This window comes from Bison bison, unplaced genomic scaffold, assembly GCF_000754665.1.
Source record: "Bison bison bison isolate TAMUID 2011002044 unplaced genomic scaffold, Bison_UMD1.0 scf7180017864148, whole genome shotgun sequence".
Taxonomy (NCBI): domain Eukaryota; kingdom Metazoa; phylum Chordata; class Mammalia; order Artiodactyla; family Bovidae; genus Bison; species Bison bison.
Genome location: NW_011494720.1, coordinates 9639247 through 9664183, shown reverse-complemented (window position 1 = coordinate 9664183; position 24937 = coordinate 9639247). Strand labels below are relative to the sequence as shown.

The 24937-nt window shown below is 50.6% G+C and overlaps 2 protein-coding genes across 4 annotated transcripts in view; one reads left to right on the top strand and one right to left on the bottom strand.

Moving 5' to 3' along the window:
* AGPAT4 (1-acylglycerol-3-phosphate O-acyltransferase 4) overlaps nucleotides 1-1855 on the top strand; it is a 21936-nt gene extending 20081 nt beyond the window's left edge. Inside the window, exon 8 of the mRNA XM_010840921.1 lies at nucleotides 1761-1855. Coding sequence (XP_010839223.1) covers nucleotides 1761-1855 — 95 coding nt within the window. The remainder of the gene's footprint in view (nucleotides 1-1760) is intronic.
* A 7380-nt stretch (nucleotides 1856-9235) lies between these two features.
* MAP3K4 (mitogen-activated protein kinase kinase kinase 4) overlaps nucleotides 9236-24937 on the bottom strand; it is a 70612-nt gene continuing 54910 nt past the window's right edge. For 2 of the 3 annotated variants that reach the window (XM_010840901.1, XM_010840903.1), the window contains 10 exons: nucleotides 23763-23863; nucleotides 23008-23088; nucleotides 19692-19883; nucleotides 18523-18593; nucleotides 17834-17950; nucleotides 16778-16937; nucleotides 14170-14292; nucleotides 13433-13539; nucleotides 11585-11764; nucleotides 9236-9781 (listed from right to left, as the gene is read on the bottom strand). In XM_010840901.1, coding sequence (XP_010839203.1) covers nucleotides 9761-9781; nucleotides 11585-11764; nucleotides 13433-13539; nucleotides 14170-14292; nucleotides 16778-16937; nucleotides 17834-17950; nucleotides 18523-18593; nucleotides 19692-19883; nucleotides 23008-23088; nucleotides 23763-23863 — 1153 coding nt within the window. In that variant the 3' untranslated portion in view covers nucleotides 9236-9760. The remainder of the gene's footprint in view (nucleotides 9782-11584; nucleotides 11765-13432; nucleotides 13540-14169; nucleotides 14293-16777; nucleotides 16938-17833; nucleotides 17951-18522; nucleotides 18594-19691; nucleotides 19884-23007; nucleotides 23089-23762; nucleotides 23864-24937) is intronic. The other variant, XM_010840902.1, reaches the window with a different exon arrangement.

The window sequence follows — 24937 nt, the reverse complement described above, 5'->3', positions numbered from 1 at the left end:
GGCGGGGGCCGGGTGGGAGCCTCTGGGGGCAGGGGAGGACGAGGCCCTGGAAGAGGGGAGCACCCCGATCAGAGTCCTGAATCCCAGGGTTGGAGGACTTCCTTGCCCCCTCCCGGTGCATGCACGGGGCCCTGTGCACACAGGGAGCCAGCCCCTCCAGGGACGAGCTCCCGGCCTCTGCAGAGGGCTTGTGTCACAATCGCTTCCTCCTCACCTGCAATAAAACCATTTCCTGGGTCCCAGCAGGAGGCGACAGAGGCTCTTTGCCATTCAGAGCAGGTCAGGACCTTTTTGGGGGAAGTCAGCGTGGGTGCTTCTCCTTGGCTGGCTGCCGCGTGGAGATGGTCAGCTCAGTCCTTTGGCTCATCACTACGGGGTTTGACCCGGGCGTCGTTTCAGAGGACTGCCGTTTCTCCATGGCCCATGCTTCCCTGGATACTGCTGCTTTTTGATGGCGGGGGCAGCCAGTTCCCGCTACACAGGCCGGGTCTGGCCTGGCTGGCCGTGTGTCCGGGGGCGGGGGATGGGGGTGGGATGGGGTCGGGGTGAGCTGTGGTCTCCAGGCCCCACCGGAGGGGATGGGTCCCGCCTTGCACAGCAGCAGCAGGAAGGCAGCGCCCTCTGGAAGAGGCTGGGGCTCCCCACAGGTGACGGCTGGAGACACAGGGCGCCTCCAGCTTTTGAGGAACCGACTACTCTCTCCCCAGACCTCAGCACCCTTGAGCCCTCATCTTGCCTCCCACTTCCCTGAATCACTGTTTCTTGGTCCTCTCACAAAGCCTTTTCACCTCTGGAGTCAGGTTCACTCCACAACGCCATCAACTCCGCAGCACAAAGTTCTAATACTGGGGTAGGGGGCTGATGTTCGGAGCTGGCCCCAGGCTGAAGGCAGCCCGTTATAATGGACCCACGGGCTCCATGAGCCTCGTGGGCTGGGTGGACCCCTGTCCTCGTCGGGTCCCTGGTCTGACAGTTCACAGACAGGATGCTGAGGCTCTGGAAACTCATGCATCGCGACTTGGGAGGTTTCGGCCACTCCTCCTCCATCCACTTTTTCACGCCTACTGCAAACAGACTGTGCAGTCAGGCTGTGATGGGTGTGCCAGGCTCATCAAGGGGATTGAGGTAGATGTGGTCCCCGCACCCAAGGAGCTCACCACGTCTGTCCTCTCTGGAGGGAGCGTGTAAACCACAGCTCCTGCCTCCGTATCCTGTTTTTTAGCCTCTTGGTGGTTAAACTGGGCTCTTGCGTACATCCTACACTTCTTATCTCTTTGGGCCAAATCCCGCTGTCGGAGAAAAGGCAGGCAGGGACGCGGCTTGTCTGCTGCTCTGAAACTCGCACAAGAAGCTGTGTTGAGACAGGCTGGGAACTAAAAAAGCTATTTGTCCAGGAACGCGCTTCCTTATGCTTTGCTGAAGGGTGCCTGTAAGCTGCTGCACCGTATTCACCGAAGAACCGTTTGTCCTAGGGAGGGGCACCGGGAGATACAGCTTAGCACATTCCGCTCACCTCCACTGTCCAAGGACTGAAACTCACCACACAGAACAGCCTGGCTCTGTTCTAACGTCTCTCAAGCCAGTTAGAACCCTGGCCCCATGCTCAAGGGTAGCTGTGAGGCAGGGATGGTGAAAAGCACCCCAGACCACCCAGCTCTCAGCTGATGCTTGAGGTTCACAGAGCTCCCCCACTTTATTCCGTCAGGCAGGGCCCACCGGAGTCCCCACAGGCCTCTGACTTGCCCTTCCTGTTTCCGCAGCTTCCATGGGGGTCCGATGGATGATAGGCGTCACGGAAATTGACAAGGGCTCTGCCTACGGCAACATGGACAGCAAGCAGAAACATAGCGACTGACCCGGGATGTGTCACCACCTGAAGGGGACCTTGGGGGGACTGGTGGACGCCGCCATCACCCTGGGCGGGACCCAGTGATGAAGCTAGGGGAGCCCCTGCTGGGGAGGCAGGGGCTGCGGTCTCAGCGTCAGGTGGGGAGGAGGATGTACTTAAATCTTTCCCCCAGCACGCTTTAGTGGGCTTCGGGTCTCGTTCTTTCCGTGTGTGAGTCTGTGTGAGTGCGTGTATGTGTGTGTTAAGAACATACGTGAGAATGAGGTGTGCTGAGTGGGATCATTGCGAGGGTATCTGAGGTGCGGGGGGAGGGCAGAAATGGGGACCTCGGAGGGTGGGGGGTTCCCTGCCATCCTTTGGTGCTGAGTTTTCTGTTAACCCTGGCTCGCTACAGAGTGAAAGACACTTTGGTAAGATGACTAAATTATGCCTCCAAAAAAACAAACAAAAATTAAACTGTTGGGCTTCTCTCTGGTGTGTGCACACAGCGCTGCCCTCCTTCCCTTCAGATCCCCCTTCCTGTATTTTGGAGTTCTGGACCACAGAGCGCTCCCGAGCAGGGAGCTGGGAGCTGGGGGTGTGGAGGGCAGGCCAGGTGGCTGGAGGAGGTGGGTTCCCGGTGGCGGGAGCTTGTGAGACTCTGTGTGGAGACAGCAGGTGCCAGGAGGCTAGCCGGGCACACGTGCGGGGCCCAGGGACGCCCCAGAGGCAGCCCTGGTTCTCTGGGCCACCCTGAGGTGCAGTCCATCCAGCCTGAGTCGTGACGACGCACCCACTCCCTAAAGACCCTCCTCGAGGAGCAGACTCGTCTTGAACACTGAGATGACGGCTGGCAGTCCTGCAGGGATGTGAGAGATGGCTTGACGTCCTCTGTTTATCCCCGTAGCAAGCAGACATTGGGTCCCCTAAAGCAGTGCAGGCTCATTTTTACTAGAGGGCCGTACACAGGAGCCCAGGTGCCCCTCTGTACAGGCTCGGACTCAGCGGCCGTGGGTACCCGGTCCCCGCCCCCCTCCTTGCTTCTGCCTTCCTTCTGGAAGCGCAGATTCCCCTGACTGGGAGGACCTTTCCTCCGTGGCACCTAAGGCCGCATTTGGAGTAACAGTCTGCGTACAGGGCTCCAGCAAACAGCTGCCAGCCGTCAGACGCCAGGTGCAAAAGAAGAGCGGAGAAAAGCAGTGATATTTCCAGAGGAGGACGATGCGAAACCCGACGCTACGTGACCTCAGGCTGAGACGCCGCCCCTGGCACCGGCACCGGGTCCCCAGGATGCATGCACGGAGCGGGGGAAGGGCCGCTCCATGCTGCCCGGTCCTTCCTGCTGGTCTGCTGAAACTCTTTAATGGGATGAGCGGTCCCGTATAGACGATGGCCAGATGCTCTGTAAAGCCTTACTCTGTTCTGAATCCCGTCCTGGGTTCGCTCTTAAGTCACAGAGTGCTCACCGGGCACAAGGGACGTTGCAAGAGGGTTTAAGAGGCGCTTTCTGCTTAAGGGAGGGCGGGGCACCACTGAGTCAAGACCGCAGAGGTGAAAAGGGGACACTGGTGTGGTCGTGGGAAGGGAGGGTCCATGAGGCCATCAGGGTTGGCTCTTCCTGCTGTCCCGCAGGAGACCCCCGTGCCTTTCCCGCCCTGCGTCAGGCCACGCGCGGGGGTCGCAAGTGCAGCCTCCTCCAGGAGCCGAGATGCTCAGGCATGCACCTGCCACCCCCCACCTGGACCGGGCGATCTTGCCCCGGGCCCTCCCAGCACCCTGGGAGACAAAGGAGAGCCGTTAAGGAACACCAGCCACCCTCCAGGCTGCACAGCTCAAACCCTGCAGCTCTTTCGCTCCAAAACCCTGTTTTCCCAACTGGAAAATGGGGGTGATAACACCCACCTCTTGGGTCGCCTCAAGGGTGAAATGAGGCCATACATGTGAACACACTTTAAGAACCCCACAGCACTGAACAAATAAGGATTAGAACAATTAGAAAGTTGCCTCCATGCTGCTGTGTCTCAACAAAACGCTCAGAAATTACCTTGGGGTGTCCAAAAATGTGTCATTTTTCTGTCATCTTCCCGTTCAGTAGCAGTAATCTGAGTCCTAATAGCGTTCACCCACGCCTTCTGCCTGGAACGTGAAAGGGACCCACAGGCATTTAACGTTCTCCTGAACTCGTCTCTGGGACCAAACACAAAACCACGAGCAAACGAACAAGGCTGCGGACAGTGCAGACCTCAGGGTCCGGGTTAGGGGAGGGCGGCAGAACATCCTCCCAGGGAAGGACCGACGGGCGCTCCTTCTGACACTGCCGTAGGACCAGAGTGTGCGGAGCCGGCAGGGACCCTGAACGGCGCTTCAGAGGCTCACTCTTCTGTGAGAGGGCATTCTGTCTGGCGGGACGGGGACCTGGCTATTCCTCCTCTCCGGTCCCGTGATGGCAGAGACAGCCACGGAGAAATGCATCACCCCTTCCCCAGTCCCTTAACCTGCGTTCAGGGTCTTCCAGATGCCACGGCCTCTTCAGCAGGGAGCGGTGCTGGTTCCCAGGGCGTCACTTTTCTAAGAATTAAAAACCTGTGGGTGTGAAGCCGCCCCTCTCCCCGAGCAGTGGAGGACGGAGCGCAGGGTCACATCCTGTCTGACGTCTCCGTGGCGGCTGAGGTCGGCCTTGCTCAGCCTGCTCTGAGACCCGATGTGGAAGAGAAAATGCCAAGTTCGCTTCACGCTGGGTTGGCGCAGGGTCCTCCCGGGTGTTAGGAGCCACGTCCTAGGCCTGCAGCTTTGAGGCGGGGGCACTGAATGCCCTTCTTCCAGGAAACCAAGCCCACAAAGGGACTTGATTTAAAAACCACCAAGCTTGTGAGATGAGTTTAAGGGAAGTGGACCATTCTGTGACTGACGTGGAGAAAGCGTGGATGCACGTTCTGAGCTGGCCGATACCTCTTTACCGTTCGTCGAGGAAACACAGTTTGCCTTTTTCGTACGATCACACGGCAGTACTGGAATGTCCTTCTCTAAAGAGCCGAGTAAAAGCGGCTAAAGATATTTAAAGATTTTTAGATGTGCTTTTCTAATAGACACTAAATGGATCTGAAAGACAACGCTTGAGATGTACAGTCCAGCAACTGTCCAGCCGCAATGTAGAAACAGCTGTGACAGACACAGACAGGGCCCCAGCGGTTTCTGGTTTTCCTCCTAGAGAAGCGGAGCAGCGTCCTGGCTGGTCCCCAAACCAAACAGATGAGGCTTTTCAGAGACTTTAAGAACTCACTTGTAACTGTGGACGGACATGGGAAGGCAGACTGGAGGGACCCGTTCCCCACTCACAAGAGGAGGTTCCATCCAGCGTTTGTCCGTCGCGCTGCTGGGTCTGAGTGGGAGGAGCGCATCCTCTGGGGTCCTGCGGGGGCTGCGGTTCCACCTGCAGCTGCCGACCTCCCCTCCTGCTCTGGGGATGCTCAGGAGGGCGGCCGCTGGCGTGACTGTCCCGCTGAGTGCGTGCCGGTCACTCAGGCTGACCTGTTCCGTGTCAGCGTCACCTCCTTCAGCAGCTGTGCTCCTGGTGCCTTAACTGTGCAGCCCCTCCTGCTGTTTACAGAGCATTAGATTAAGCAGCTGACTCGCGCGCCCTGCCTCCAGGAGCCGCAGGTTACACACAGCTGGTTTTCCTCCACACGTGCAGGTGGGCAAGCCTCCCGGGGCTGGTCCCTCTGCCCCCCGAGATGACCCCCACCCTGCACAGAAAGCCGGGGGGCTCAGCTCTCAGCCAATCACCTGAGCCGCAGCGCGGACCCGGCAACGACGCGCGAGCAGGCGTCCCAAGCTCTGAGGCTGCGTCTCAGCCACCTGCATCCTTGGCGTCGGTGTCTCAGAGCTTCTGACCACATTACACAGAAACCGAGTGCTGCAGACGCCCCGGGCTTCCTGTCCCACCTGCCACCCGCGCGTCCGGAGCAGTGGGCACCCCCCAGAGAGCAGGCTCGGCGCACAGTCCTGGATCTCTTGACCTGGGACAGCTGAGACCCACTCACAGCACCTGCCACCACCTGGTGTCTGTTTATGGCGCTCGGCTGTTGGAGATGACCATTCTTCTGGGCAGAAACAGCAGAATACCCAGCTTCACCTCAACAGCTAGTGTGCTGTCCCCTCTGCAGGGGGCAGGCCGGCTCCTGCCTCCTCCCTGTCTACTCCCCACCCCCCCGCAGTGCCACAGCGGGCAGCCAGTCACGAAGGGACACTGATGCAGAGGCTTTAATAACTGAATTTCAGTTGTCTCCTTTTGACGCCTTTCTCTAAAGTAAAAATAGAAACCTTTCTGGAGCACAGTGAAGCCAAAGTGAAATTGGTCACCACTGTGAATTTCAGTTATCAGTGGGGGGAAAAAAAGCAAAGGGTTTCTCCAGTAAAGGATAAGTAGCTACAAATGAGGCATTCCCCAGTCCCTGTACCTTGTCCTATTTTAATATTAGGGTTATGGATTAATTAAAAAACAATAATAAGCACTTACTTAAGACCTTTTCAGTATCTAGAAAATACCTCCTAGGACCGTGGGTGAAGCTCTTCACCCACCAAGACTCCTGCAATTTTTACCTTTGTTATTTTGTTACACAGTCTCATTTCACATGTTGCAGTGACTGGAGAGTTTTGAAATTTCTAGCATCTATGTTCCCTTGAGTTTTAATGAAGTAAGTGGTATGAATGCAAAGTTTGGGATGCTGAAAAACAATCCGTTCAGAAGGTGGGTCAGAAACCACTAAGGCTGCACGTGTGAGGAAGTCACTCAAACAGGAATGATCTGAATGGACCAAGAAAAAAAAAATCACCTAATGTAGGAAAAGAAATGTGCTTCTAAAATTTATAACAGTTGACTCAAGAAGAGAACAAGTGGAGGATGAGATGGCAGGTCGCTGCAGCATGTGACTAGAGGCCCACCTCAGAACAGAGGACTGGCGACCCTCTAACATTAAGTCAGGATGAGGCTGGGTACTTAGGAGGCTGCCAGGCTACAGGGAGGGCAAAGCAGTCCAAACAGCACAGACGTTTCCATCACAAACACCAACTGATCATCTCAGTAGATGCAGAAAGAACATCAGGCAAAGTCAAACATCTAGTCATGATAGCAACTCAATAAACCAGGAAAACAAGGAAGCATCTTTAACCTCATACACGGCATTTATGAAAAGCCCACAAGGAACACCATAAGATAAAAGAACGACTGTTGCCAGCTAAGGTCAAAATCATGACAAAAACATGATTCTCACCAGAGCAGATCTGTTTTCTGGCTGGGGGCTAGGGCGGGGGGCGGTGGGGGCCACAATTTAACAAGCTGATCCTAAAATTCTTAGGGAAACAGAAACGACCCAGAATAACCAAAACAATCTTGAGAAAGCAGAACAAAGTTGAAGAGCTCACACTTTCCAACTTCAAAACTTCCTTTACAAAGCTACATTAATCCAGACAGCGGGGTTCTACATAAGACAGCTGTGCAGATCAATGGAACAGAACTGAGAGTCCAGAGGTACACCCCTAGATTTGTGTTCAAGTGATTTCAACAAGGATGCCAAAACGATTCAACAGAGAAAAAGTCTTTTTAACAAATGAATGCAAGGTCTAATAAATATTGACATGCAGAAGGGTGAACTTGGACCTTTATCTGATATGATATATAAACATTAAAAACAGACTATCAAGCTAAATATGAGAGCCAAAACTATACAACTCTTAGAAGAAAATATAGGTATAAATACTTCATGACCTTGAATCAAGTCATGATATCAAGAGCACATGCAATAAAGAAGCAGGTTGTACACCAGACTTCAAAATTTAAGATTTCTATACTTTAAAAGAAACCATTAAAATGTGAAGAGATAAGCCACAGACTGTGGGATAAAACATTTGCAAGTCAAGTATCTGGGAAAGCATTTGTATCCAGAATGTATAAAAATCTCTCACAGCTTAGTAAGAAGACAAGTAACCCAAATCAAAATTGGGCAAAAATTCACATAGACACCTCACTAAAGAAGACAGATGAACAGCCAACACACACAAGAAACGCTCACCATGGTCAGACAAATGCGGACCAGAACCATAATGAGACACCACTTGACATATACCGGGATGGCTACTATAAAAAGACAGTATCAAGAGCTGGCAAGGACTGGAAAAAGCTAGAACCTTCTGTGTTGCTGGTTGGGAATTTAAGCCAACACAGCAGCCACTTTGTCAGTTTGACAGATTGTTAAAAAAGTGAACATGATTTACCCTCTGAGCCAGCAGTTCCACTCTCAAGAGAAATGAAAATACAGACCCACACAAAGACCTGTATGCAAATGTCCGGAGCAGCATCATTTACCGAAACCAGAAAGTGAAAGCAGTCAATGAATAAATAAATCACGTGGTGTATCCATACAATGGATCAACACTCAGCAATAAAAAGGGATGGTGCAATTAACACAATGCTACCACGTGCACACACCTTGCGATCGGGCTCAGTGACAGAGGCCGACAGAGGAGCGCAGTCTGAAATCACACTTACACTAAATGTCTAGAACAGGCTCATCTACAGAATCAGCTGGTGGCTCAGGGGCTGCCTACGGATGGGGAGGGCTGACTGCAAACGGGCATGAGCTTCCTTTTGGGGAAACGGAATTATTCTAAGGTGGATTATAATGATGGCTGTACCACTATGTACCTATGTTAAAAATCACTGAACTGTACACTTTAAACGTTATATAAATCATCCCTCCAATAGCTATTTTTAAAAAATGAAATTACAAATCATTCTGTTAGGCCGACTTTCTCAAGGACGTTAATTTCTGTGCTGAGGGGATCAGCGCCCTGGAGGGAAGGTGAAAACAGACAGAACGTCTTGAGCCAGCACTCGCCCAGAGCCAGCTGCCACGTGCCAGGAGTGCGTCAGATACCCTCTAGAAAGATTTCAGGAAGCTTTAAGGTCAATCTTTTAAAAAATTTAATAGCAAAAAGAAATAAAAGAACACCATCAACAACAGATAATTTGGGCTATTTTAAAAAACTAACTACTGAAATATTTACATTCTGAAAAAAGACGCTTTCTTGTCAAGATATTATTCAGCAGTATGTACACTGACCCGGAACCTATACATCTTGATTTAAAAATAAAACTGAGTCCCAACATGTGATAGCAAGGCTTGAACTTGTATCTACTCTGAACTTGCAGGGAACACCCAGAGCCTTGAAAGGGCCTCCGACATCCTTAGTGCTGTTTGATTTCTCTCCTGCTCTGCAGCGAGGCAACTCTAGAGCCTGAAGGCCTGACGGTGCCCGTTCTGTTGAGGGACACCGCAGTGACAAGGGCAGACCTCTGTACGGATAACGTGTTGGCTCTGAAGCTGAAAACCATTGAGAGACAATTTAACAGCTTTCCTAAAATAAACCATTTATTGAAAAAAGAACCTTTTTTCTTAAAATTTCATTAATCGGCCTTTTGCAGAACAAACCTGTGGCTTGCCAACAACAACAAAAAAGGTACGGTTTCACAGTCAGTGCACTCGGCAGACAGGAGATTAACAACGAGGCCTGGGACGCCTGATAACACTACGGCTGCTTTGGACCTAGAGAGGTCGACGGTGTTACCCTGATGCCACGGTTCTCCGTCGGCGGGGACACGGTGGGCATGGCAGCAGGGGTCCGTGTACAGTAGTAATGGCACTTGGCACGCAGCTTCTCCACCTCGCGGACGCCCCTCTCAGGGGGGCCCCGGGCCATGGGGCGTGGACAGGAGCAGCAGGAGGCGGACGCTCGTCACCGGGCAGCCGCCGTCTCAGAGGGTCAGCGAGGGCGACGCCGCTTCTGGGTGCGGTCTTTGTGGAAACGTTACGTACAGTAGTGATCGAGGGGACTCTCCGAGTACAGGCGCTCTGCCAGGCCCCAGGCCCGCCAGCTTCACTCTTCATCCGTGCAGACCTGTGAGGAAGGCAGGACAGTGCTGAGCCCCCCTCGTGCGTGCCGCACGCCAGGTTTACGGGTGAGTCCTCACCGGTGCCCCCTGATGCTCCAGCATTGAGCCTGGCCCAGGGCAAAGGTGTGATCGAGGCAGTGGGACGTCACCGCCAAGCTCCGGCTTTACGAACTGACTACTGACAGCATCTGCCAGGATGTACCTGTACAGGTCACCAAAAATTGTTTGTATACCTTATAAATGATAAACACATTTTTATTTAGTTACAAATCCCTAGTATCTATGCAGCAAACCAAGCTACTGGCTCCTTGATTTCACTCCCCCAGGAATAACGTCACCATCCCCCCAGCCTCATCTCCCCTAATCAGGACCTGTAAATGTTTTCTCAGGGTTCCGCTCTCTTTCCATTTTGTCTCCAAATACTGTCCCAGCAGTATTTCTGTCTCCAAGCCTATCTCCTACCCCAATTTTCTCCTGAGTGCCAGTCCAAAGTATTCACGTGCTCCAGCAGGCATCCCAAACACACCTCAAACTGCTTCTACCAGAGAAAACCGTCACTCCTGGACCCACCCCTCAGCCAGGGGCCCTCCTGACCTGTCCTGGTGAGTGGAACCCGATACCTGGTGACGCGAGCAGGGCCTGGCACTGTCCTGGGCTCCTGCCCCCACGCACCTCCTTCCACACCCCGTCAGTCACACACTCGCGGCCACCTTAACCTCTCAGTTCAGTTCAGTCGCTCAGTCGTGTCCGACTCTTTGCGACCTCATGAACTGCAGCATGCCAGGCCTCCCTGTGGCATGGCCTCCCTGTCCATCACCAACTCCTGAAGTTTACCCAAACTCATGTCCATTGAGTCGGTGATGTCATCCAACCATCTCATCCTCTGTCATCCCCCTTCTCCTCCCGCCCTCAATCTTTCCCAGCATCAGGGTCTTTTCCAGTGAGTCAGCTCTTCACATCAGGTAACCAAAGTACTGGAGACCAGTTTCAACATCAGTCCTTCCGATGAACACCCGGACTGATCTCCTTCAGGATGGAGTGTGTGGCTGATCCCTCACCCTGACCTCCCCTCCCTGCCTATCGGCCGTGTCACCAGCTTCCTACCTAGCCTCCTGCCTCCACAGTCATCACTCAACAGCACAATCACCGTGTCGTGCTTGACAATAAAACTGATATCCCTGCTCACAGTTCCTGCCCACCCTCAGGCACTATCGCTGGCCGCCATCCTCGCCCTGTGCGCCGTCAGCTCTCACTGACACCCGGCTTCACCCCCTCGGGAGGTGGACTCCCTTCCACTCTGTCCCCCCGACCCCTGCCTCTGCTCCCTGAGCTGGCTAATCCCTCCCCCGTGGCTCTGGCGTCTCACTCGGAAGGAAGCCGGAGCCAGGGTCACCTGACGGGTGAAAGTCCTCTCCTCGGTGACGCTGCAGCGTGGCACACGGCCCACCGTCACGGCTCTAACACGACCCTCGCTCGGTACTCGGTCTGTCTCTGCTCCCTCAGTAGAGACTGGCTGCTACCAACCCTGCACTCAAGCAGACTGCATACTCTGAAGGGAAACTGCCTCTCACCCGTCCCCCTGAAAATCCCATTTCACGGTCCCAAGTGCCCCTCCAAGCACCAACATGGGTCAAGGAGAACCGCAACAAACATCTGCCCAAAGGAAAAAAACATACAAAATTCCCCAGCACCGTTCATTTTAGCTCATTTCCATTTCAGGTACAGGTATTTTCTATTTAAGCTTCCAAAATTCATTCACGTGCCAGATGCGAACAGAACACACACACTTATTCAGCACTCTGCCAAACCTTGACGAAGGAGTGGTCGAGGAGCTGGCTGGCTGTCCACCGCATCCGGGGCTCGCTCTCCAGGCAGTGAGAGAGGAAGTCCTTCCCTTCGGGGCTTAATCGTTCAGGGATCGGCGGCTTGTGCCCCATTCCCACTTTGTACATAATCTGAAAGTTGTGTTCATATTCATGCCAAGGTCTCTGAAAACAGGAAAAAAAATCAGTTTTCGACACTACATGACCATAAAGAAAAAGCAGCTGCCCCATCTCTTTTTAGGCATCTCAGTATCGATACGTGCCAAGGCTGGCAAACTTTTACATAAGCTTGCAAGCCAGGTGGTCTCTGTCACAACTATTCAGTTTTCCCATTATAACATAAAAGCAGGCTTAGGCTACAATGTATAAATGAATGGGTAGAGCTGTGTGCCAATAAAACTTTATTTACAAAACCAGGCGGTGGGCATAGTCTGCCTACCCCTCAAGGTGTCCTATCGTCTAGCATTACCTAGATGTCATCGTCATCTAAGACATAAAATAATATAAGAAGTCAATAAAACAAAACCCTACAGTTATCTTACTAGGATGTTTAATATGCTCCCTTGTTGAATAATCGACATTAAATTCTACTAGTGCCAAGCTTATTTTATTACAGTTACAGGGAAATGAGACTCATGGGGGAAAGAACAAAGCCTCCCAATTTATGCACCACTGTTTAGTATTGAGATGTACAGTCTTCAGTGTGAGAACTCGCTCTCTTTCCAATGTATGGCTTGACTGAAATAACAGGTACTGTGGGCACCTATGTCAATGCTAACAGAAATAATACTAGCTAAATATTATTGAGTGCTTATTCTCAGTGGCTGCAAGCTGTGTAATAATTTAATTTCCTACTAATACTACTTAGAGGTTTATAGCTTCCTTGCTTTGCAACTACTCCTGTAAGCCTCCCCTGCCCAACACACGACCTTTATACATTTGTACGGTTGTTCATCGGCAGCATCTACATTAGAAGACCAATTTTTGAGGATTTTCAGACATTATGTCACATGTGACAGTTTCACTGCCCTTAAAATCGATATGCGCTGTCTGTCCTTCCATCCGTCTCCCAGTGCTCAGTTGCTTCAGTCGTGTCTGACTCTCTGCGGCCCCATGGACTGTAGCCCTGCCAGGCTCCTCTGTCCATGGGATTCTCCAGGCAAGAACACTGGAGTGGGTTGTCATGCCCTCTTCCAGGGGATCCTCCAGACTCAGGGATCGAACCCGCAATTCCTGCACTGGCAGGCGAGCTCTCTACCACGAGCATCACTTGGGAAGCCCTGGCAACCTCTGATCCTCTCTGACTTGCCTGTTCTGCCTCTTCCTGAACGCCAGAAGGTTCAGAATCATACAGGATGTGGGGTTTTCAGACTGGGTTCGTTCACTCAGCAATGAATACGCGTTTTCAGGTTTCTCCCTGTCGTTTCATGGCCAATTTCTTTTTGTCACTGCGTAATATTCCGTTGTGTGGATTATCACAGTTTATCCATTTATTCAATTATGAATAAAACAGATACAGGCATTCACATGCAGTCTTTGTGTGGACAGAAGGTTTCAACTTCTGCTGCTTCTCGTATCTGCTTACTTTTCTGTTTTATTTGGAGTTTTGTGCTTTTTCTTTCCTTGGAGGAGTCCTCCGAATCATGCATCTGATAAACATTTGGTTCCTAGTCTGGCACTTGTTTTAACTTACCATATCTTTCGACAAGTCATGTTCTCTATTTTGCAGGAAAGATGTTCCCAGTATTCATAATGGGAGTGAAGCCACATGACTGCTCTGTTAATGCAAAGTGCCCCCCTCAAGGCTTTCCACCAGGCATGGGCTCTGCTCACCTTGCCAGTCACCATCTCTATGACAACACACCCCAGGCTCCAGATGTCAGCCGCACGCCCGTGGCCTTCTCCTTTGGCGCGAGTGATGACTTCCGGAGCCATGTACGCTTAAAAGCCACAGATACGAGAGGAACAGGTTACAAATACAGCATCATGATTTAACAGAACCAAACAAAACATTAATATTATCTAATATTTCACAGAGAAGAAACAACTAGTTTGTTCAGGGGAAACTTTCTCTCAATTACATAATAAAAAATATTAAGACTTCAAAATAAATATCTCAAAATAATTTCTTGAATGGATATTTTAGGAGCCAAATTAATCTCCTAAAAGAGATTTTGAATGTGCAAATATTCAGATAAATTCTATTTGTGACGAAAAATATGAAATTTAACCTGCAAAAGAGAATGTGAAGTTTTATGACATGTTTCTAAATGATCAAAACAAATAATCACCATTTAAACATAATGCTGTTTTGACTAGGATAGTTTTAATAAACCCAGTGTGAAACACAAGGCTTTTCTGGGAAGGAAATGAGGCCTTTCTTCCCTGCCATAAGTTTAAGGGAGATATGTGACTTCCCAGTCTGATGAGCACTTTCAGGCGTGGCTCCTCCCACCTGGCGAGAAGCCCTGACCACTCCCCATGTCCGCCAACCAGAAGGAGGCCGGGGGGGGGAAGGGTCCCAGCACCTGGAGGGAGTCCAGGGCAGAGCCGAACCTCGCTGGACCCACCTGCTGTCCCCAGCGTGCTGTTCACTTCACCAGGCATGGTCTGCGCATTGTTCTTAAGCTTTACTGAGCATCCGAAATCCCCCAGCTTGATTAGTCCAGACGAGGTCAGGAAGATGTTGGCACCTAGGGAGAAATGAGCAGTGGTAAGCCTCTGAAACACAAGGCAGGCGCTTTGAAGCTTAGGTGGTGACCTGAACCATCAGGAACTTGATTCGCAACATTATAAAGATTGGTGAAAGTTTACTCGCAAAGCGTTATCATTAGAAAGATTTTAAGCCTCATTCACAAATGGTAATACAAAGTAAAGAAATTTTAATAACAGTGCAGACAGCTTTGACAAATTCTGAACTGAAACACATGCATAAATTCCAACATTAAAAACGCAGGGAGAGGGACTTCCCTAGTGGCACAGTGGATTAGAATCCACCTGCCGACGCAGGGGACATGGGTAGGATCCCTGGTCTGGGAAGGTTCCATCTGCCATAGGGCAGCTGAGCACAACTGCCGGGTCCGAGCGCTGCCACTGCTGAAGCCAATGCCCCCGGAGCCTGCGCTCTGCAAAGAGAGAAGCCACAGCCACGAGGCACCCGCGCACCGCAAGGATGGGCAGCCCCTGCTCACCACCGCCAAAGAAAGTCCTCGAGCAGCCAGCCAAAAATAAAGTAAGTAATTTTTTAAAAACTCAGGGAGACACTTAAAAGAGAAATTACCTATAAATCACAAATTCCTGTGGCAGCAGTTCTGAAGGTGAAAGCTGGTGTACACTCAGCAGCGGCCGTAGCAGGAAGCAAGTGTAATCGAGACCACACACACACACACACACACACTCACACACACATGCTCTCACACACATGGTCTCACACACATGTGCACACACACGCACTCACACACACACTCTCACATACACATGCTCACACACACACACTCACGCTCTCACACACACACTCTCACACACACGTGCACACTCACACACACGCTCACACAAATACGCACTCACACACACACACTCATTCTCTCACACACACACACACATACACACTCACACACTCTCTCTCACACACACATTCTCTCTCTCTCTGCTAGTCTGCAGAGATGCATCCGAAGCCACCATCAGACTGAGTCCAGGCTGATGGAAAGAATGTTCTGTGCGTGTCTCCTATCTCAGGAGCAGCGCACACACCTGGCTCGTACTCCAGTTGGAACCTGGGGTCACTGCTCATCTCCCGGGGCGGCTCTGCCTCCTGCAGGCTACAAGGCCTGAACCCTTTTGACCGAGCCACACGGCTCAGCCTTCTGTCCAAGGTACCTCCCTCCAAAGGCCATACAGAGCCCTCACGTTAGACAGCCAGCTGCACAATGAGCTGCTGACCCTCCCCGCGCCCAGGGCAGGCGGTCCCCCAGAGCACACTGCACTAATGCATGGTTCTGGAGCTGACTCACAGGCCCTCTCAGCCACACTGAGCTCTAAAGATTATCACACGGATGCACAGGGACGGACTTGATTCAAGGACTCTGAGGGATTCTCTTTATGGCCACAGCCAATGACACTAAGGTACCACTTCCTGAGTGTGGTGTTTGTGTTAGAACAACTGGAAATGGGCTACGCCGTGGCCTCACCCAGAGCCGATGAGGCAAATGCCCAGACAACAAAGCAATGTGGCGGACGGGGTGGGCAGGCAGCGAGACGGGTACGCCGGGCATGCAGGAGCCATTACAGAGCACGGGCAGTTCTTCCACCAGCGAAGCAGGCCCTGGGGTGACCCAGCCCCACGGAGCCTAATGCCTGGTTGCAAGTCCGGCCATCTACAGTGATGTGTAGGTTGTAGGTTGTAGGTTGGCCTCAGGTTAAGGGAGAGAATGAAATCCTTCAGTCTGGGGTCAGTTAGAGACCAACCTAATTTGTCATTCTACTTATCCCTGAGACTCCCAAATACACACATCAGGGGCATGGTGTGGGTCAGATAAACACAAGGGGGGAAGTTCTGGGATAAGATGGCTGTTCCCCTCACACGAGAAGGGCCAGCACTTCCCTTCAGTTAGTGTGACCAAGCTGACCTCGAGCAGAACTCTACACTGGACGAGGGTGGTGTAAATAAACCCTGAAGTCAAAGTGTTTGTCGCTAGGTCATGCCCCACAGTTTGCAACCCCATGGACCGTAGCCCCCCAGGCTCCTCTGTCCACGGGATTCTCCAGGCAAGAATACTAGAGTGGGCTGCCACGCCCTCCTCCAGGGGATCTTCCCAACCCAAGGATCAAACCCAGGTCTCCTGCATTGCAGGCAGATTCTTTGCCATCTGAGCCACCAGGGAAGCCCCAATACACTGTCCTCTCCCCAAACTCAGCTGCAAATTGTAACTTAGACCAGCATTCCTGATTCACCATCACTTTACATGTTCACAACGGTCACATTCAGATTCAGAAGGGAAAGAGAGGATGTTCTGATCACAAGCCAAGCTCCTGGAAGGAGATGTGTGTCCTGTACAGCTTCTCAATGTTGGGTTCTTTACAGAAGAATGTTCAAAGTAAAGCTGTTTCTGGAGAAGTGAGGGCAGCCACCCTGTACTGGGCACGGCTGACGACCTGGCGGGCAGGGGAGCGCGGGATCACCTTTAACGTCGCGGTGAACTATGCCGTGCTCGTGCAGGACGTTGATGGCCACGGTAATCTGTTTTGAATACAGCCTGATGACGTGTTCTTGAAGCCCCAGCCGCGACACCTCTTCCAACGTGCCCTCGTCACAGTACTCCATGAAGATGTACATCTCCTCCTGCGGGAGGAACCACACAGGCCCATGTCCACCTGGGCGCTGGGTGCAGAGCCTGGAACGCTCCACTGGCCACGCCCCGAGGACGCTTCCTTCTAAGGGTCAGCTACACTGGTCATCCTCAAGTCTGAATTCGTCTCAAAACGGTCATTTCTAACTCCTCTACAAAGAGCGGTGTCTCTGCCTGCCTCCTCTGTCTGGAATTATACAGCTTGTTGGGATAAGACCATCGCCGAATCACAGGTGATAAATGTCTGTAACCCTCTGAAATTCAGTCTGCTATATAATCTCAGACAGGGACCAACAGGACTGTCCCTATAAACGTATTATTAAGTACTGAAACACATCCTTTTCAGATATGAATTTATCCGTGAAAAACATTCAAAACTGCCAGTATCCAAATTCCCCAGAAGCTCATATTCCACTAAGAAGCTCCAGGTGATCCTCTTTCCCTCCAAGTGTTTATTGCTAAACACACAGGAGAAAGTAAGCTGAAGTCTTCGCTTTCTCTCATTTTACAATGGTTCTTTAAATACAAACAAAAGGGAAAAAAAATTACTGAACAGTGTGTTCAACAGTGGCTCGGCAAAAAAAAAAGGGGGAGGGAAAAAAGCAACCAACAGCCGTGTCAGGGGGGCACTCGAGAAATCTTCTGATCGGCAGGATGGGTTTCAGTGCTTTATAATGTCGGGTTAATGACTACGGTCTACAACTTACATTTCAGGAAGGACTCCTCTAGTTTCAGAGAGAAGGCAGAAATGGTGTAACTCATGGAGATTTCCTGATAATTAGGCAAAGTTACTGTGCTCTGAAATGAGAAGACCTGTGATGTAGGACAGGACTCCATCTGCGCCCTCACTGACCGCTCACACCACACAGTGTGATCAAAGTTGGCTTACTCTATGTAGCTCCACACCAAAATACCGAACCAGATTGGGGTGCTTGATGCCTTCAAAGATTTTCAGCTCGTCTGCAGTTTCCTTGATGGTTTTATGGTCGTTGGGTTGAAATCGAATCTGGAAAAGGAAACCGGCTGGTTACTGTTGGCACGGGCAACAGTGAAATGTGCCCCCCAACTTCCGGGCAGGCTCTCTTCCCCTGGCTGATGAGCTAAGCTCGCTTGCTTTAGAGTACATGCTCAGACAGCAGCCAGCAGGATCATTTTCGTAACTGCAGACTGAATTAACCAACCTAAGTGCCCCTTGGCGAGGATGAGGAGACGCTGCAGGGGTTGACGGGCGGAGCTGCACATGCCTGGTGCCCCACGACGGCTCGGGGCACTGGCCTCACCCACCACAGCCCTCAGTGTCTCCCAGGGGTCCTTCCTCGGGTGTTCCTGGCTCCTGCCATTCTACCTCCAGCAGTTAACAGGCTGCTCATTTCTGAACCTTATCACAAATGTCCCCCAAGCCCCCCGACCAAGTGCCCCATGGTCCCAAAGGTGTAAATGCCTAGACTGTGGGAAACATCAGTGTTTCAGACATCTGAAACGGTGCACTGGGGGAGCACTCGGGCCAGCCCTCAGCTAGTGAACCCAAGCCTCGGTCCAAGTGTCCAGCACACAGAGGCTGCAGGGCCGGGCACGCACCTCCTTCATGGCCATCAGCTCGCCGGTGTCGACGTTGATGCAGGTGTACACCTTCCCGTACTGCCCTTCCCCTGTGAACAGGGACAGACGTGCCGCTCTCAGCCACCAAAGCCAGGCCACTCCGACTCATTCAAACGTATAATGCCGTCCTCCCGTCCCGACTCCACGTTCACATGTCCAGAACCGTGCTTACCACAGCCTACTACTGCAAGAGCCAGACTATTTCTGAATGTCCCCTGATAACCCAAGTCTCGGGCAATCTTTTCACTCTGTCTTACCTGTAAATACCTGTAAACAGAATAGAACTGACCGGCAAATCCCAGAAGGGGCCTGAAGGCGAGTGCTGAGCCCCTGGTGCATACTCCGGAGCCCGTTATGGCCCTGGGGGAGGTCTGGGCTGGGGTAGGAGGCGTGGCCAGGGTGGGCCTGGCTGCCATCCCAATGGGCCTCCCTGCTGTCCGTCCAGGCGTGTGGGATGCCGGTAGGATATTCTACTAAGACACCTTCTGAAACATTAAACTAAGGGGCCATATGGCTACTTAAGACTGACAATGAGAATTCACACCACTTATAAAGGATCTGATTCTGTTCAGTGTCTTCTGTCCTGACAGCTCTACAAAAACTTCCTGAGGCTCACAGAGTCCTATGTTACAACTGTGTTCGCGTCTTCAGACCTAAATGCTCAACAGATATACGCGTTTGAAAGGGGGAAGGTCTGAAACTTAATCAGCTCCTTCTCCACACAATCTATCTCTAGTTATTTAACAGGAAACTGTTTCATCTGGAAATCAATTAATGTTTTTGAAGACATCGTCCCATTGGCATTTGTATTCAGTCCTGCTTCAATAAGGATTGTGTGGGAGTAAGACGTAAAGAATACAGACTAGAACAAAGGAGTAAGATTTACGGAGTTCTCCACTGGCAATTTCTGGAGTTATCAAGCAGAACTATTCCATTTAATGAATCATTTAAACATCTCTTTTACATTGTTCTTAGAACATATCTTACAAGTGAAACCAAAAAATCAGAACCGTGTGCAAACGAGAGGATGTATATTTGCCACGCCTGTCAGAGAAAAAGACCAACCATGGGAGACTTAACCTAAAAAGTGTGACTGTTGTTATTTCTAACAGGGACCATCTTTGTGTCGTGTTCTTGAGTTTCTTTACCGATTTTGTTTCCTCTTTGCCACTTAAAGGTCACCTTCCTCAAGCCAACGTGCATGACGTTGTCGTAAGACTTGGGGGTGTCACAGACTTGACCAATGATGTTTTTCCTCCTCATTTCTCGATACCGCTTTTCTTCAAACAGCCGGACTGACTTCTGAATGGCTTCTATGGGTCCTTGCTTAGAAGCGGTATCTGCAGGGAGAAGCGTAAACTCAGTCATCCCAACAACCACAATCAAGTCGACTTCCAGCAAATAATCATAAAAACAGAGCAGCAGACATTAGCCCTCCAATCAAGCATCATCTATTCAGCTATATAGCACCTGAATTAAAGTCCCCAAAAGCTAACATCTTCAGAGCATACCATCCACTATAGGGAAGTGCGCACACAGACAGAAGTGACTCAGACAGAACCAGTGGCGTCCTCTCCCAAGGCTGCTGAGACTCTGCAGTAACCACCTGTTTGCCTCTAGTCTCTCCCCTCCACTTGCTCTTATTGCTCAGAATTTTCTTCTTGTTTAGCCACTCAGTCATGTCTGACTTTCCCACCCCATGGACTGTAGCCCACCAGGTTCCTCTGTTTGTGGGATTTCCCAGGTGGGAATACTGGAGTGGGTTGTAACTTCCTTCTCCAGGGAATCTTCCCCACTAAGGGATCGAACTCACATGTCCTTCGTCTCCTGCATAGTGGGCAGATTCTTTACCACCAAACCACAAGGGAGTCCCCCAGAATTCTCTTACTCAAACGTAAAATCTGATCACATTGTTTACCCACATAATTTATTTCATGGTTTATCCCAAGTTGCTGATCAACAGTCCAAGGCCATCACGCAGGGTCTTTCCAGGCTTGCTTCTCCTGGCCACTGCCCCTGGCCCCACTGCAGTCTCCGGACCAGCCTGACTGAAGAGCCTCCATGGAGCACACCACACCGCACCTCACTCCTCGCCCGTGCTCATACCTCCCTGTCTTCCAGCTGTCAGAGCTCTACTCCCCTCCAGGAAGCTGTCTCTGCTATCTGCTGGGAAGGGAGTAAAGCTTTCCTTTTTCTAGAGTCAGACTGGCTGGAACAAAACCCGGGCTTCACCTTTCTCTAAGTGTTTGAAAATCGACAAGCGAATTACCTTCTTTAGCCATCAAATCCCAAAACAAAAATACCTCATTCAGAGATACTACGAGAACTTAATGAAATCACACACATAAAGCATTTAGCCCAGTGCCTGGAACATGAAAATACTGGGTAAATTTCAGCTTCTGTTATTATCTTTCCTTATTTTTCCATCTAGCCATCTCTATTTCTCCAACTTACTTTACCATGATTTATAGAAAGAAGTATCTTTTACATAGAAACCTAAAACAACTGTTTCATGAAACACTATTACTCTTTCTACACGTGACTGGGTCTCCATTCAATGTGTGTGTGTGTGCTGATTTTACAACAACCCACTAACAGGTCACAATCCATAATGTGAAAAGCTCTCGGCCTCTGCGGTTCTCACATGCAGTACCCTAAGGAGGCATCTAAGAGCCTGAATGTTCTATCGAAGCGATCACTGAGGACTGGGGCGACTGAAAGATTACTCTGAGAAGAGAAATTCCCAGAGATTTATAAAGTTCCAACTACAATCATTTCCTACAAACAGGGATCCCTGTTTCCCTTACCTCACTACATGACACATCGAGTCTACTTGGCAGTGACCGAGGTTTCGTGGCTGTCGGGCCGTGGGCTCCACTGTTAAATGCTTCTGGGAAATAGTCTTTTCTTTTACAGTAAACATTTCTCAAGATTTCCTAGTCTTTTAAGATGTCTGTGCAAACTGTAACTCTTCCAAGAGTTCCCGAGTTTACTTGACCACAAAGTATTTGTTTTGAAAATTATCACAAAGACCTGGTATCCATGGGAACCACTGATGACGTGAGAGGCCCTGGGGAGACCCCGTTCCCCGCCACTGGGCTCGAGCTGACGAACGCCTCCTGACCCCCAAACCCTACAGGCGCCTCACCTGCCTGGCCTGGCGAATGCGGCTTCACGGCTGCTCCTGCCTCCTAATGCCCCATGGCCAGTGTGAATACACTGCCCGCGACGGCGCTCAGGCCCGCTCCCCAGCTCCCCCGCGACCCAGGCCTGCCCCGCCGTCCTCCTCACCCCCTGCCCCCCACTCCCTGAACACAGGAGACTTGCACGCTGCAGAGGCTCAGGGGCCGCCCGTGGTCTGCACGCAGGCCCTGGACCACAGAGCCCACCGCTGAAGACTGGCTGTGCAGAGACCTCCCGCACCCTTTCAGGTCCGCCTCCACTTACACCCGTGCTCGCCAGGCTGGGCCGGGCCCGCTGGTCTGCTCTTTAGTCACCGGGCCTCCAGATATGTTTCTCCTTCTGTACTTTCCCTCCTGGCTGGACACAGACCTCCTTCTCCTTCAGGGGCCAGCCCAAGCCTCGACCTTCCCTGAAGCCCCACGTGACCGCTCCGGGCCTGGTGATGACCCTCCTGCTCAGTCACACATGTTCCAGAAGGCACTCTGGGGGCAAGCACGGGCGACCTTGGCCAAACGTCTGGCCTCTCAGAAACTTGGATCATTTAGGAAAAGAGACCAGGATCCATTCTGCCTAGGTATGGCTCAAGACTGTTGTGATGAAGAATACGCGAAAGCATTTTGTGCTAGACCAGGGCCCTTTCTGCTATTTATTCTTCTGGTTCATACGGACCGATCACCTGCTGTGTATGACAAATGCTTTCTCTCAGCTTCTTAACATAATAAATAAGTGGTTATTCATTTCACAAGTATTTATTATATTCCTACCACGTACAAAGGGCTTCCCAGGTGGCACTAGTAGTAAAGAACCCATCTGCCAACGCTGGAGACGTAAGAAATGCGGGTTCGATCCCTGGATCAGGAAGATCCCCTGGAGGAGGGCATGGCAGCCCACTCCGGTATTCTTGCTTGGAGAATCCCACAGACAGAGGAGCCTGGTGGGCTACAGTCCATAAGGTCGCAAAGAGTTGGACATGACTAAAGCGACTTAACACACACACCACGTACAAAGGATTATGCGAAGGGCCCACCCACGTGACACATAAAATGAACATCAACCTGTTTAAAGAATACAAAACTGAGAAACACACATTCCTGCTCCAGAGGAACTTATAATGATAAGAAACAGGAATTGCACACACACAGCACAGACAGGAAGTGATGCCAGAGGCACAAAGGGGACCATGAAACGTTAATGCAGAAGGTCGCGTAAGTCATAAGCTGAAGCGTCTTTTAGCTGAAACTGTTTGCTTTATGCTTAAGCATTCACCATTCTTCCTCTTACCCTTGGTCTGACTGATCAGCGTCCGAAGTTCCCAACTTCTTCGAGTTGACCCACTTGAATCACCTTTTGGATATGCTGGTTCTGCAGAAAGTGTTTTTTCATACAAACTAATAAGATTTATAAAACAAACAGGCATATTTGATTCAGAGCCAGAATGAAATGCAGGTGACAGTGATGATTAGTGAACCACCAGCCTGTCGTGCCCGGTGATTGATCTGTTTGCTGTGAGTGTGAAAAGCTGTCTCTACAATCATTCAGAGCAAATGGCACCAAACTAAGGAGCTGTTCATGGGTTACAAGACTTTAACTACATTAAGCTTCCACAAGTAACAGACAACAGAGTACTGAGCAGAAACTGGATTTTGTGGGGGGGGTTGGGTGGGAGGGGTCCCCCCTTCCCAAGGTCCTACGCAAGAGCACAGTAGGGCCACAGGAGCAACGGTGTGGTTTCTGGGCAAAGACCCCTAGCTCTGCATCCTAATAACACCTGTCACCCACAAGCACAGTGCCACTTTACATTTTCAAAGCGAGTTAAGAGCGCTCAACAGTTAAAATATCAGCAACAATAATTCTCAAAATTTATTTAGCAACAGAGGGAGAAAACGCACATGTAGAAAAACACCTATATTAAAAGGCCAGCGTGCCCAGCACTGAACCTCTCCCAGGGCTCTGTCACTCCGTGTTCTCAGCGGGAGCCAGTGGTCCGGGACGAGCGGTGAGGCCGGCGGGGGAAGCAGGGGACAACTCTCACTCACCCTCGCGCTCCTCGGTGGGGCTGGAGTGGCGGCTCAGCGACCTGAACTGCAATTCAGCTGCGATGGAAGCCAGGCGGTCATTTTCAGGGACGCTGGAACCCCTGTTTTAACATTTCAAAAATTAAGCTATCAATTTGATAGAACTTGAGAAATCTGTCAGAGTCTTCTAGAGCAGCGATTCTCAACTGGGGGTGACTCTGCCCCCAAGAACATCGGGCATCCGTGGGTAAAGGACTACAGGAAGGACAGCCCCCAAACCAAGACCAATCCACCCAGAGCGACAGCGCCCCCACCGAGACCCCTGTCTCTGGGGCTTGGAAGGAGAACACAGGAGAACTGCCTGCACAATACATGGCTTCATGTTAAAGACAGCAACAAAAATAAAAACAAAACAGTAGTTACTGAAGTATTGCTGACGTGTGTGGAAAGCTCTCTAATTTAGGCCCAGGATGGATTAAAATTAGGAGCCAAATCTGGCTGATATTTAAGATGATCATCACATTATATTCAAGTACTTAATTCTATTTAAAGTGCTAAAATCATTACATGATTCACAAGAGCTCAAGTCTCTTCAGGAGCAAGTGGAAGGGAATGCCTAACCATTTCTTAAGCAGTAGCCAAGCAAAAGGGCAGAAGAGCAGGAAGCTTAACATGTAAAGGGCAAAGCTAAGTTGCGGCTTTTCCAGAAGTGTTCAGCAATCCAGAATGAGTCCACAAAAGGGTAAATCAAGTCCAGAATTAAATAAGGGCAAGCGTTAAATTATAATTCAAATCATCAAAAATAAATACGGTGTTAGTTTATTAACTAGTTTAGTGCATATTTTTTTAAACGAATGATATAATGAAGTATGGTAGCTTTTATGCTCTTTTTTATTACAGACTGAGTAGGTTTAAAGCAACATGGTCTACTGGACAGACATTCACAAATTATGAAGTGTGCAAGGCTTTTTTTTTATCTCCCTACACTCTCAAATCTAGTGCAGTCCGTGTTAAGTCTGGAGTGAGGAGGACATCTCCTGCAATGTAGTTCATCAAGAAGTCTTAGTATCATTTCATGGAAAAAAATCACCGATGCTGAAGTGAAGAAAAAACACCCTCCTCCTAAGCTGTGCCAATCCTGGGACCACGGAGAAGCCACCAACATCCCTATCTTCCTGCTTTCCCAGAGAGGAGGT